The sequence below is a fragment of the Zeus faber genome (assembly GCF_960531495.2).
Source record: "Zeus faber genome assembly, chromosome: 8".
In the NCBI taxonomy this organism is placed as follows: Eukaryota; Metazoa; Chordata; class Actinopteri; order Zeiformes; family Zeidae; genus Zeus; species Zeus faber.
Window position 1 is genome coordinate 10,433,783 of NC_137195.1, and position 14,520 is coordinate 10,448,302.

Consider the following 14,520-nt stretch of genomic DNA (forward strand, 5'->3'; position numbering starts at 1 on the left):
TGTGTGTGTGTGTGTGTGTGTGAGTTTGCATGCGTGTTGTATGTGTTTTTGTGTCTGTCTGCGGTGGTGTTAGTCTTTTTTCCCCCTTTTAAATTTTCCTCTGTCCTATAGGATTTACAGGAGCGGTTATGGTAGGCCGGCCTTCATTCATTCACATTCTCCATTCATATCATTCTTGTGCGATCAAACACACGGGGGAGGGGATCCAACCCATCGTAACCTGCACATACTGTACATTGGAATATTTGCACAAGGCAGGTCAGCCCGGCCCAGACAGAGTGGAAATGTTTATCCAGACAACGGGCCACAGTAAGGGTCTCCCCCCTCTAGGACAGACAGCCCATAACACAGCCAGACAACACAATACACACTGTTTCCAATGGAGGCTGCCAGCACATATCTAACCCAACAACGCCTGGGCCTTCACTTAGCGCACAGCCAAATGATCAAACCACCACGGCTGGGAGAACTGGCCGACTGCTGCAGGACTGCAAAGGTTCAAATATATACATGTATATCAGGACCTATAGCTTTTTATTAAGGGATAGAGCTGCATATTGGATATTTCACCATAATACTTGACCTGATTTAGAACGGCACTAAAAAAAACCTATAGACGGCGACTTTTAACAAACGGCCCTTGCAAACGAGGTGCACTTGTAGCATTGTGAAGGAAACTGTTCCACTATAAAGTTACTGCCGTGTGACACTAAAAGCCAGATTGAGTGGTGCATTGGGAGCAGTGTTCCCCGTCCCAGACAATTTAAGAGGCAATGAAACACTCGACTACAGCACATCTCCCTCTCCTACCGAGAGCAGCGCTCTCTAGACACCAGAGAGTCAAGGTGCTTTGACTTACGGCACTCTAACAGCCATGTCATTAAAAACAGGAGATCCTGCAAATGGCAGGATGGAGATAGAGAGAGAGAGGGAGAGGGTGCAAGAGAGAGAGCGAGAGTGACAGACTGACAAAGAGATAGGGATGGAGAGAACGAGAGGACAACATGAAAGCACAAAATGAAATATGACCATGACTTATTTGATGCAGTAACACTTTTGGACAGTTCACAATGCAACTGTCTCTTCCGTCAAAGTTATGGTGTGTATGAAGACTTAAATAAATGATGCAGCATGCAGAGAGATACAAGTGTATGTCATCGTGTTTTTATTCTTTTGTGGTATGTGAAGTTTTGTGAGGATATTTTTCATTTATTTAATTCCAGCCCGGTCTTGATGGATGTTTTGCAAGCAACTGTTTGCTTATGATTTCCTCAATATTTTCCATTTTTTTAATCTTAAAACTAGCAACGACAGAAAAAAGATTCAATTCATTCAAATTATTTTTTTTTTTATGTGACACCTGCTGAATGATTCTAAACAGGACTACTATATCCTCCTATACTTTTATTCAAATATGAGGTGGCATTCAACTATTTGAGGTGTACCGTAGGTGCAACACTTTGGGGTAATGGCTCCACCATGGTGGAGGGTATAGGGGAAGCAGATGGCATCAGGCAACTTTCAAAAGGATGACATCAGACCAGGTCCAAACGAGTACCAAACAGGCGATAAAGCTTCACTCCGGGCCATAAAAGCAGAGAGCCGGGATCTGGAAGCCCCCCGAGCCAGGTGTGAGGGGCCCCGTGGTGGTGGCCTCTGAGCCAAACCAACATCCTACCCACATCACTGAGGGAGCGCTAACTGGCTGCAGACACCTCCCGGGGTTTGAGGAGAGTGGGGGTTTGGGTCGGAGTGATAAAAAAAAAGAAGGGGGAGATGGGGGACGTACGGTAGATTGCTGAAGAGAGGTATTAATGAAATATCGAGTGCCGTTTGGAAGACAGCGATGTTTCCCAGAGCTAACCTGTTCCTGATGGTAATGGGGCAGGGAGACTGGTGTGCATATGTGGTCGCGGCATTTTCATCTACGAAAAAAAAACAAAACAAAACCCCATAAGATTGATTTTACTCATGAAAAAAAAAAATGTTTTGGTCAAGGGTTTTTTTTAATACACTCCAGGCAAATGGGCTAGAGGCTGCACTTCAGATCCCTTTTTTTTTCTCCTTTCTTTTTCTATGCTGGCCTGAGGCTGCAGCGCAGAATGAGTCCAAATGTGACCATTTACAGCGCAATCCCGCCGCATGTCTATCTGTGTGTGTGTGTGTGTGTGTGTGTGTGTGTGTGTGTGTGTGTGTGTGTGTGTGTGGACACGCGTATGGAAGCCAGAGCGAGAGAGAGAGAGAGAGAGAGAGAGAGAGAGAGAGAGAGAGAGAGAGAGGGAGACATTTTCTTGGAAGAAATCCCTGAGAAAAGTCCAATCTTCATACACCACACTGGTTCATGCGCGCACATGAGGTTGTCCGTGTGTGTTTACATGTCCTCGTCCCCACGGGAAAGCGATCTGCGGTTCTGTTTCCTGCTCGGCAGCTCGGGAGAAACTAGGTCAGGAGTCCACGCAGGTTAAGGGGGCTTCGGAGGCGGCGAGCCGCAGTGTGACAGGCTCAGAGCGGTGTTGCAGGGAAGGGTGTGTGGGCCTGACGAGGGCATAGGCGTACGCGTGAAGGTCGCGATAGAGAGCCGCAGCCAGAGAGGGTCCTCCGACCCTCCGCGGGGGTCGGAGGGTTGGAGGACAACAACAAAACAAGAGCGACGGGGAGAGGGACGCTGCGGTAGGTGGTCCGATCATTCAGAGCCCCGGTGACACGAGCGGCCGCCGTGGACAGACGTGATGAGTGTGTCTCTCTTTCTCCGTGTTTTGCTTGGTGATTAGGCCGGAGAGATCCCCCCCCCTTTTTTTTTTTCAGCCCGTGATGGAGCATCAAACGTTAAAGATCAGACAAACACATCCGAGGCACATATTTCAGTATTCACATATTTCGCAACAAAAGCAGAAGCGAGGGAAGATGTAAGGGGCGGGGCGGGGCGGGCGGGAGAAAAAAAAAAAAAAAAAAAAAAGAAGAGGAGGGGAAATTAGTTTTATGATCTGCAACATCCTGCCAGGACTTTTATTAGCAGTTAAAACCTGTGTGAGCTGCCCCTTCGCAGCAGGCCGCTAAAAGGCGGTGGGTTAGACTGCCTGACAGGGGGGGGGGATCTGTGAACTCGGTGGCACCCTGGCAGCCCACCCGTCCCCCCCGCCACAACACAACACAGATAATCACTCACTCCGCCGTCGCGGGTCTGGATGGATTAACCGGCTGTAACCGCCGCTGCGACACCCACGGCGTCGGCCGCGCCGCGCATTTTTCGGGCTGTTCACGTTGCCCCGAGCGGTGTACGTAGACACGCGTGTTTCCTGATGGGCAGGCGGAAGAGCTGAGTGCTGGCGAACTGATAAATAACATCCTGGATTGCCCGGCCCTGTGAACTGGGATGTGAGAGAGCAGGGGGAGGAGGGGAGCCGCATCCACGTACCCCTGAGGATGTAGTTCTGGTAGTTCTGGTCCGCTTCGGCGCCCACTTTGATCAAACACGTCAGCCCTTCGGCCACCACAAACTCGTGCACCAGGTCCTTGTCATCCTGTGGGAGGGACAGAGAGAGGGCCTTGGGAAATATTTTGGATAAACAGAAAGAGTCTATTTAAATCTATCTATCTATCTATCTATCTATCTATCTATCTATCTATCTATCTATCTATCTATCTATCTATCTATCTATCTATCTATCTATCTATCTATCTATCTATCTATCTATCTATCTATGGTGTAGGATCTCACGGTCACAAGATTATAGCTGTTGATTAATTGTCATTGCCTTTTACGTTCATTTGATGCCATTACAACAGTGTAATAATAGTGTTATTTACCTTCACACAATCACCTCTGGAATCAAGAGTTGGAATCAACAGTTAATTTGCCTCAACCCAAATGATGAGGATTTTCAAGATTTCAAGATTCAAGATTCAGGATGTTCTATTTATCGGGATATTTCTTACATTGGCTCAAAATTCAGACATTGTGGATGGAAACATGCGATTGTGGCATCTAACTATCTAACTAACCAAATAATGATAATAATTGTGATCAGGCGATTATGTAATAATTGTGACAGCTCGAGAACACTCAGGCATCACTCAGGCCCGTCTTGGTGATGCTCTTGGTGGCGCCCTATATCTTAAGTTATATCGTGTAAACCACCATTTACGTTCCATTTTCAAATACACCAATGAATTGAACCAACAGACACTGTTGTCACGGCATAACCCCATAATCCCTCTTCACAATGCTTCTCCACGTCATGTGTTGAGAGCACAACCCTCACAACACTTCTTGTCATATGCTGCACTTTTCAGCATTACAGATATTCCAAATAAAAGCGGATCGAGTGCTCTGTGTCCTCTAGAATAATGCTGTTTTTTTGGCCAAAAACCGCATTGGAGCCAAATAGCCAAATGGCAGCTTCCAGTGAAGACCAGTCAAAATCAGTGTGTAACTACATTATACAAAAAAAAACAAAAAACTTTAAACGTGTTCGAGCTCGAGTTTCCCAATTAGGATGACATTACAGAGGTTATTTGACAAACGGCAAAAGATCTCTGGGTGCAAGAAGCCGGAGCAGCTTGGAAGTTAAAATCTCCCGAAAGCCACATATGGAAGTGGTCAGGCTCACGTTGGGATGAAAACTCTACGCTGTCTTGATACAATCCAGCAGCTATTTGCATACAAGCAATGCGAGCAGGGGAAAAGGCACACGCATGCAGACGTTCTGCAGCGGCCGTAGCGCTCAGGCCGCAGGACGGAGACAGAAAATGTGATTTTCTGCACCGGGAGGAAAAAATAAATAAATAAATCACGTTTAAAATCGAACGGAACGAGCGTTTCGCTTCGACCGCTGTTTCCTTCTCAGAGCCCCCTCCCCCGCTGTTTCTAACCGTCCACTTTCACCGAGATGACAAAACCACCTGCGTCTCTCACACCTGTCAGCAACTCAACACGCTGAGTGTACAGCGCCCCCCTGCTGTGCTCTACCATCCACGGTAGGAATCGCCCGGAGGGGAGCAATAAACACAGCGGGGGTGTCAATTCCTCTTCTCCCGCCGGAGCGTTCACAGGCTACTTTTCCCCCCATAGATCTCTGACGGAGACGGCGGTCCTCTGGCGTAAAAACTTGGCTTTTAAAACTCTGTTACCTAAAAAGGGCTTCTGATGTCATTACCGTCCAAAGTAATGAGAGCCGCGAGAGACCATCACCCGGAGCGGGTTACTTTGAAGCACCGAGCGGCCAGAGTTCCGCTGGGCGAGGGGGTCCTGATGTTCGGCGACTCTGGCTCCGTGTGTCAAACTCTTTTTTTTTTTTTTTTTTCTTCTCCGTGCTCATTTCCATCCGAGAGTTTTCCAAGTGTCTACAAGTCTGACGGTTAACACTCCCACTCTCTCGGGCCAAGTCAGTGTGTGAAGCCGAGTGTTAGCCAAGAAAGAGTGGACCCGGAACGCTCCACGGCTGCCACGGAGGCAGCAGCTCTGCATTAAGAGCGGAGTGCGTTCTGCATGTGCACGGACGTGCATGTGCTTTGGGTTATTGGTGTTTGTGATGTAACTGAAATTGACGTTGCAATATGTTTCGGATAAATGGCAATATTCAATATGACTCAATGCGCTCTCGTGTGAAATCAATGTTACATTGAATTCGTAAAGCTTGCGCTGGCCCCTGTTTGCTCCGCTGTGTTGACTGCAAATCAGCCAAACCTCAAATACTGGCACTGTGCATGTGAATGGCATACTTGCATGGCATTAAGTACGGCAAATAAGTGTTTAGTATGTCCGAAACCATAGTATGCTCAGTCAGTATGTAAAGTGAGCCAAGATGACATACTACATTTGGTGAAATATCGTCGCGCGCAAGCACTGCACACTACGTCGGCGTGGATATCCCACAATGCATTGCGACGGGTCTAGACAGAAAAAAAACAAAAACAATGGCAGAGAGCGGGTCAGATCAACGGCCCCCGACGGCGGTGGCCCGATGGCGGTGGCTATGGGACGCCCATAAGTCGTCATGTAGCCGAAAAAGCCATCAATGTTTTTACTCAGATACTGAACTACTACAATGCACAACAGTATCTGGTCATATGTAGTAGGTAGTACCGTATGTAGGAGGCCATTTTGGACGGGGTGTGGGAGAGCGATGCGTGAGAGCAGCCAGAGAAGCAGCCCAGTCATCTTGTTTAGAGAAGGGGAACAAGCTGCGCGTTTATCCATCCGTGCGCGTCTGCAACGGTTTTACGTAAAAGTTGATCCAAAACACACCCTACTCCATTTGCTTCGACTCATCCCCCGCTCGGAGCACGTGGATAGTCCCCGCCGAGTGGCCTCGCTCGGGCGGCACAATTGGGAAAAGAGCGTTTGAGTTTTTTTTCCTCCTGATCCGATCCCTGCGCTCGGGCCGGGGCCCTTCCTCTCGGGTTCCATACCATGTCGGCCTGTTCTGATCGATGCCAAAGCAGAGGAGCAGGATTCTGTGAGTACTGTGTACTTGGACGTTGTGTTTTGGAAAACAGGAGCGGCAGTGAGTCACGCATGGGTTTTTTAGAGAGAAGTAAGACGTTTGGGGGGGAGGGGGAGGGGGGGGTAACAATTACCTGAAAAATCTGCTTGAGGGAAAACAGCGCCCTGCGAAGCTCCCGTCCATTGGAGTTGTAGAGTTTTTCTGTTTGGAGAAAAAAAAAGAAAGAAGAGGAGGGATAATATATTAGTTTACTACTGCAGCTTTTCCATTTCAGCGAGACGGGAAAGGGGAGACACGAAAGCACTCTTCGGGAGGCGAAGACGATTTTCGGGAGATAATGACCTTATACGTCGGCGGTAGGCAACTCCAGACTTCGACAACATCACAGGTCGATACCCCGAGGAACGAGGGGACTAACCCCGTTAAAAGTAAGTATATCTAAGTGCCATGCGGAGAATTTACTGCATTACCGCTTTGAGAGGAGTTGAGGGGGGAGAAAAGCGATCGGCGGGAGAAGTCAGAAAACATCTGCAGAGAGTTAGAGAACACTGGACCCTTCCTGCTGACAAAGCCGTTTCTGCCGCTCACCATAATATCAAGTCACGGCAGCGACTTAATCCCATCGTCACCGCAATAGTTAGAAAACAACTGTGGAAACACCGCAGGGCATCGACGCACGGAGGAGACACATGGCAGAAATGTTGTGACGTTGGCACAAATGCCCCCGAAACCGGTCGGGGGGGGGGGGGGGGGGGATTGGACCCTCGCAGAGCGCTGTTTGCGGAGGCCGACAGCGAGTGGCGCTGTCGAGCAGAGTGATCCGGCGGGGAAGCACAGCGACAGAGGCAGAGCGTTACTGCTGTTGCTGTGGATATTCTCTCTGACTCAGCAAAAAACATGCTGCTGCTGCTGCTGCTGCTGCTGCTGCTGCTGCAGAAACAGCAACGCGCCGCGCAACAACATTACCTGGGCCTCTTCCCTCTCCGCCCCGGCCCCTCGATGCCGTCCATTCTTCTCTTCCTTTTTTTCCGCGACGCACGGGAATGTTCTTATTCTTATCCTCCCGGTGTGAAGATGCATACCAGCCTTGAGATAAGCCGCCGTGTCTTATAGCGCAATGTCAGAATCACTGCGGCGGAAAACATACTGAAAATAACGGGTGTGATACACTGTAAACACGCTGCATGCAAGTAGACTAAAAAGGGATGTTTCATTTTAGTCAGAAAATAACAAATAAGTGGATTCAATAAGTGCAAACAGCTTTGGTGTATAAATATTCAAGATTTTTGATAAAAACACAGATTTGTGTGTGTCTACTCACACTCACGCACGCACGCACACACACACACAAAACTGTTGTCTGTCGTGTCTCCTCGTCATCTTCACCAACAGCTGCCACTAATTCTATTCAAAAGTGTGAGAAACAAACACCCACATCTGATGAGTGAGAGTGTGTATGTTTGAGATTCAGAGCAACAGGCCTCCATTCATCATTGTTGTCGGCCTTCTCAGCCATAGAGCAAATCCCCCCTTCAGCTGACGGGCTGAATGAGAGAGAAAGAGAGAGAGAGAGAGAGAGAGAGAGAGAGGTAGAGAGAGGGAGAGAGAGGGAGAGAGAGAGAGAGAGAGGAGTGGTGGTGTTCTGCCAGCTCTCTGGAGACTTCTTTCAAGGCTGCCTGGACCAGACAGACACAATGATCCAGGTCTGATATTTGCCGATGCCTTTCACATAACGTGGAGCATATTACATAACAACAGCTACAATAACAACACCGCAGCTACAAAACACAACCACTGACCGGTAAAACTGACAAGAAAACATTTAAGTAATTCACATATACGTCCTTTTTTCAGTTATTAATTTATAGCCTTGGACCCTGTCAGCGTCTACGAGTTCCTTATATTGAAAGAATATTTAAAATGCATCGGAAACAGGGCATGTACATGTTGTTCCATACGAGCAGCCTCCCTGAAAAGCCTCAAATGTCAAGGAACACTTTCCCTCGTGCATTCAGTGCCATACACGGCCGAGATGATGGGAGGCAAGATTATTATTGGTGTTTTACGACGGCGTGCCAGAAAGTCACTGGCATCAATAGCAGACAAAACAAGGAATGAATCTGCAGGAGAAATCCAGAAGTATGAAGTGGAAAAACAGCGCGATTGACTTGTGATGCAGTGTTATGTCTTCATGAATTACAGCAAAGGAATGTGAGACAGTTCCACTGGTAAAGATGAAGTTAAAAACTTTCAGTGACAATGGTAAGACTGTATCTCCCTCTGTGTCGGTGAGAATAGCGAGCGTGATTTGTCAGTAAGCCTTTTTCCAAGCGTTTTCCGCCATTTCTGTCTAGCCTATAAATTGTCTTTGACATTCCTAAAAAATGGGTCCCTGTGATGCACTGGTCGGCGCATCTCTCAGTTGAAACTTCTTCATTTAGGATCTTCTCCCAGCCGACAGCCTGCTAAGCCCCGGTTTCACACGGTACAAAAACTGCGGCAAATTCGATTCCGGCTGTGGTTCAGGACGGGGTCACATCCACGGCGTCTACCGGACGATGACTCAGAGGGAGAGAGCGCGAGAAGGAGAGTCTTGGATGAAGGACTCGACATCTTCAAACACCTCCGATCGCCAGGGCGAAGACGGGAAAAGATGATAATGTGGGACGCTCATTACACCTTTCCCAAATCAAACACGTCGACGACGCTGATTTGTAGGGCCCCTTTAATTCATAACGTCGGGATGTGAATCAGCGGCGCTGCACTTCTTTCCGCGAGCATTTTGAAGGGGCCTCCCAGAGATGAAATATGTTCGACACTCACATCCTCCATCTGGTTGTTTGGTGTTTGGAGGTGATCAAACAGCAGATAATGATGAAGAACTGCTGGACGTACAGTGGGGGATGGGGGGCGGGGGTACACAGCGATTCCTGTACGCAGAGTTCCTCGACCTAGAGTTCCGGGCCCGTGCTCCTCCGCAGAGCCTGCGAGGCCTGGGCCACAATAAAACTGTCAGAGAGTTATTCCTGCCCACCGCTAAATGAAGCCCATCTGGAGAAACAGACAGTTACTTCCCTGTCGCTGTCCATAGGCCACTTAGGGCCGGACGATGTATACGGCCAAAAATGTTATCACGATAGGTTTTTTCATATTGATCGATGTCAATAATTATCACGATAAACATTTAATAATAATAATAATAATAATGCTCAATTTACAGTTTCAAGTGTATTCTCATGGCTTTACGTTAAACACTAAATAAAAAATAAATAAATAAAAATATTTAAACAAAAAGGAGATAAATACAGAAAATAAATAATATGTAATATAATCATCACTGTAGTTTGAGATCAGTCCGAAAAGCTCCCGAATCTGCGCTCTGTGATTATATGCGGGGGCGTTTGGAGCGGGCCGAGGGACTCTCTCCGACCGTGTCAGACCAGATGTCACTGAGAATCACAGATTCTTTCTCTAATCGCTCTCCTTCTCCGGGATGGGGGCCCCGCCAGGCTCGGGTTGGGAGGAGGGGAAGTTCAAGTTCAAGTTAGTGTCTGAGGAAGACCCAGCGCGTCTGCTCCGGGGGGGCCTCATCCCCGCTGCTCGCTGCCGGCCGGAGAGCGCCGCGGGGGTGGAGAGCGCGGAGGAAGCCCGGCGCTCCTGCCGTGTGACTGGCTGTTCGTGTCACATGGTTGTTTCTCTGCTGTGCGATTGGCTGTTCGTGTCACATGGTTGTTTCTCTGCTGTACCATTGGCTGTTCGTGTCACATGGTTGTTTCTCTGCTGTACGATTGGCTAATCGTGTCAGGTCTTTGTAGGTAGAGGAAAACGGACTCTGTATGGAACTGTCAGAAATAAATCTCAGAAATTTATCATTGTTATCGTGGGAGATTTTATCGTGAAAATTATCAAGATGGTTTTATCGCCCAGCCCTAAGTCCACTCACCGACGCACCTCCCAAAGAGGCCCATCTCTAATGAGAAATAGCTCAGTGCAGATTAGTTCCATACCAGCTGGCACAGATAAGTACCTGCAATGTATGGCCCCAGTGCATTTCAGTGCTGAGCAGGGATAGCATAGTCAAAAGAGAGAGAGAATGTGTGTGTGTGTGTGTGTGTGTGTGTGTGTGTGTGTGTGTGTGTGTGTGTGTGTGTGTGTGTGTGTGTGTGTGTGTGTGTGTGTGTGTGTGCACGTGTCCGCGTGTGTGTATCTGATCAAAAGGAATGTATCTGGACTAAATCTCCAAATCAGGTTCATACCGGACACTTACGACCAGGGTTCACCTCAGACCCTGTCATCCTCGGAGCGCACCTCTCGCTCCTCCAACGGGCCCGCGAAAAATAATCAGAGGTGTCACGCTCGTCAAGTCCGACCTGACTATTAAAGCCGGCCCTGAGAAAATGCCACTCGTGTCGGGCGGAAGGAGGAACGGAGGAATAAATAAGCGAAGTCAGACAAGCCAGTTCTCAAAGGGGGAACTGGAGATCCACGGAGCATGCCATGCAGACCCCAGTAAAGCTTCACTCCAGACGCTATCTATAGACTCAGTGGAGAGAATGTAGGGAATCTCCAACCCCACCACCTCCTCTACACCTTTCCAAACAAAACTTTTGGAATAACAAAAAAAAAAAAAAAAAAAAAAAAAAGACAAGGAATACTGTATTCCTGTAATCCTTACATTTTCCTTTTTTTTTTTTTTTTTATTTTTTCTCTTTTACAAGGCCCCGACAAGGAGACAACTCAGTCGAGTGAAAGCGTTCCTACGATACGACGCATTAATGCCCGGTCGTTAGCGGCTGCTCTCTCCTCCTAAATTTGCAAGGCACGGTCACATTTTCTCAGCTGGTGTTGCCACGGGGATATTATAATTATAAGAATCACAAAAGTAGTAGCGGCCGAATTCCGGTAATCATCTGGAATCGAACCCCACTCCTCGGAGGAGTCAAGTGAGTAAGAAACCTGCTCAGGGCGCCTTATTAAGTTAGTCAGGCCTGGAATCTAAGGTCGGTTGGCTTCCTCCCAGGACAGTCACCTTCGAAATTATGTCTGGACTAATACTGCTTCTGGCGCATTATTCTCTATGTCAATGACTATACATGTCGTTTTGTTGGCCTTAGCATCCATAATTAACTAACCTTTACTGTCACAATTTGAATAGACAACATACAGTGTACACAACAAGTACAAAAGGGAAATTGTTGTCGGCTTTTCCCAAAGAAATACCCTCATCAAAGAAAGGTCTGCAACGTTTACATACATTTGCATGATAGGCGTCGCGGCCTGCCTCACATTGCTAAAATCCGACCATCTATTAAAATGAGCCGTCCAATAAAACTGACAGCCCGCCCCGATTTCCGTTACGACATGCATCCGCACAGCGAGACGCGTCCACTCGCATGCCTTTATTTCCAGAAAGCTCCATAAAATGAAAAGGATGACTAGCGCTGCTCAGAGCTCAGCAGGCAGAACACATAAACCACATCTAAAGTGGAGTCAGGAAAGCCACAAAGACTCCGCTGGGCAGGACAGCACCACGAACACTGCGATAAATTAGACCTTGTTTTGCTTTCAAGGAGTGAAGATGTCAAGACAGCCGGGCAGAAAAAGGAGAAAGTCTTGCCTATCGCCGTTGATTTTTATACAAAGCAGACAAATGGAGGGCGGGGTTTTTCATACACGGGGCGGCGGGCTTTGGTGAAGAGGAATTTACAACTTTACAACACCGGGTCGTGGAGGCAAAATGACAGACAGAGCCTGAATATAAGTTATAATATGAGGACCCATGGATAAGTTCAGTTATTTTAAATTGAATTAAAAAGAAAAAAAAAAAACCTTTTTGGCTAAATTCCACTGAAGGTACAGTAGGTTCAGTTTCAGGTTCAGTAGGTTTTCCACCAAATTTCTACGAGCAGTGCAACAAAATACTCAGCAGAGGTGGACATCCAGACGGCACCGTTAAGCTTCAGGTCAGCGCCCCGCCCGTGGCTGTATTTAGCTCTGCTGTGGAGTCCGCTGAGCCGGTCAGCCAGGGCCACCGAGCCCGAGAGGTGACAGCGGTCAGACTCGAAGCCTCGGGTTCAAGGGGAACTTCAGCCAAGCCGGACTTCGGTCTGGGCAGTTTCATTCGGTTGCCCGGGCGTCAGCCACATCAGTGGCCGCCAGACAAAAAAGGGGTAAAAGGGAGGCATCTCCCATTTTGCATCTCGTAAAGGAGCCAACGGAGTTGACATTACGGTATGCGCGGCGGCCTCCTCCGACAAAACGAGACTCAACAAAAGCAGCAGTAAAGTGGTTCCTTCTCCCCTGCTCTTGGCGTCCGCTGCTTCCTCCCTCTCTCTTTCTCGCCAAAGGAGACCCACTGTTTCAGATTTATGAACAGAAAACAGAAGTAATTAAGGTAGAGGACCTCCCAAAATGTGCACGTGCTTGTAACATGCTACTTGAACCCCGGGGGCTTTTTGTCCTTTCATCTTCTTCCCTCGGAACAAGAACACGAGGAAAATGATCGGCCAATAAAATGAGTTTAATCCACTAATGTGGCGTAAGGGTGAAATCATCTTAATGTGTCTCATTTGGAAAATTGGCAAAAAAATGGTGCATTCATAAATGCACGTGAGCGTGTTCTTGTCTGTTTATGTGCGTGTCTGCGTGTGTTTGTGTGTGTTTGTGTGTGTGTGTGTGTGTGTGTGTGTACACTGAAAACACAGACCTAGACGAAGCGCATAACCATACGGGACGATTACGCAGGCCATGCACACGGAACAAAAATAAAGGCATTAATTAATTTGTTTCTGCCGGTTTGAGTTTATTTAAATGCTTTCAAAGATGTGATTAGGGACATCTGGTGGTTTAGATTTGAGAAGGCTGTGTCCTGTGGCCACACAGGCCGAGGAAACTGCTCCTTCATTAAGAACAGGCCTCGCAGGACCAGCACAAATCCTGTAGGGTCGACTGGTCTGTGAGGGAGCAGGGTCGGGGATCAGTACTCAAATAGCCCAACAAACACAAATGATAAATTCAAATTTTGCTTTAAGCCGTTTTTATTAGTCAACACACACGAGTAAACAGGCTGAAACTACATTTGAGTATGGTGCATAGAATGTATTTTATACTTAAGTCATTTAGGAAGAATGTTCTGTATACTGTACCTACAGTCAGTCCTGCCAAGCAAACAACAGTGGAAACTCCAGACCTGGACAAAATGTCATGTAGTCCAGCAGCGAGAACCTCTCCCACAGATGTCGTACCTGGACCGCATGGATTCATTTTGTCATCAAAATCCCACGGGAACGGCGGCAAGATCAGGTTTCTGGGATGTGACACCCTAGGCTTGCCAGGGATATTTGACACCCGGGCATACCGCCGCCACATTCCCATAAACACAAAACCTGGGCAGCAGAACTCAACGGCGCCCATTGTCCCCCGCGGAACCGGTGACACCGGATCGCCGTGTTTATTGATGTGTTCATGTAAGACACTCATTGTACAGCTTTATGCTTTTGTCGGTCATGATAGGGTCTTTGAGGGGGCCATCGCCGGCGTCCCCCCCCACCCCGCCCCCCCTCCCCTTCACGATGGAGCCGCAGGCTCAGCCGCGGACGTTATTTTCAGGAGAGGTTGAACACGGATTACAAAGCGCTTACAACTACGAGAGGTTAATTACCCGCACCCCACGCTCCCCGACGTTGCCGCCCGTTAACCGCGCATCAAGATCCCATCTGGCGCCGTCGAAGGGAGGAAGCGTGGACAGTAAGAATGGAATCCGCCGAATTCCAGAGAAAACGAGAGGCTTGGCAGCGAGGGCCAATGTGAGGACAGACAAATCTTTCATTAGAGCCGGGATGTCTAATGAGTCATTCCTTGGCAGCCAGGTGGGGTGACCCTCAACCGCCTCCCCTGGTACCTCTCCGTCTCTCCCTGCCGCCTGCCTCCTTGCCACCCTCCCCCCTCCCCCCTCCACCCCTTTCATCTCCCATACCCATACCCCCACCCCCACCCCCACCCCCACACCCACACCCTCAGGACTTTCCCCCACTCCGACTCTGACACAGATAAGTAGTGGAGCAAAGAGGGGAAG

The 14,520-nt window shown here is 48.3% G+C and overlaps 1 protein-coding gene across 1 annotated transcript in view; it reads right to left on the bottom strand.

The window, feature by feature from the left end:
* The window catches only part of fhod3b (formin homology 2 domain containing 3b), an 88,685-nt gene that overhangs the window by 29,485 nt on the left and 44,680 nt on the right, over positions 1 to 14,520 (bottom strand). Inside the window, 2 exon segments of the mRNA XM_080005416.1 lie at positions 3,416 to 3,521; positions 6,580 to 6,647. Of these exon segments, the coding sequence (XP_079861542.1) occupies positions 3,416 to 3,521; positions 6,580 to 6,647 (174 nt within the window).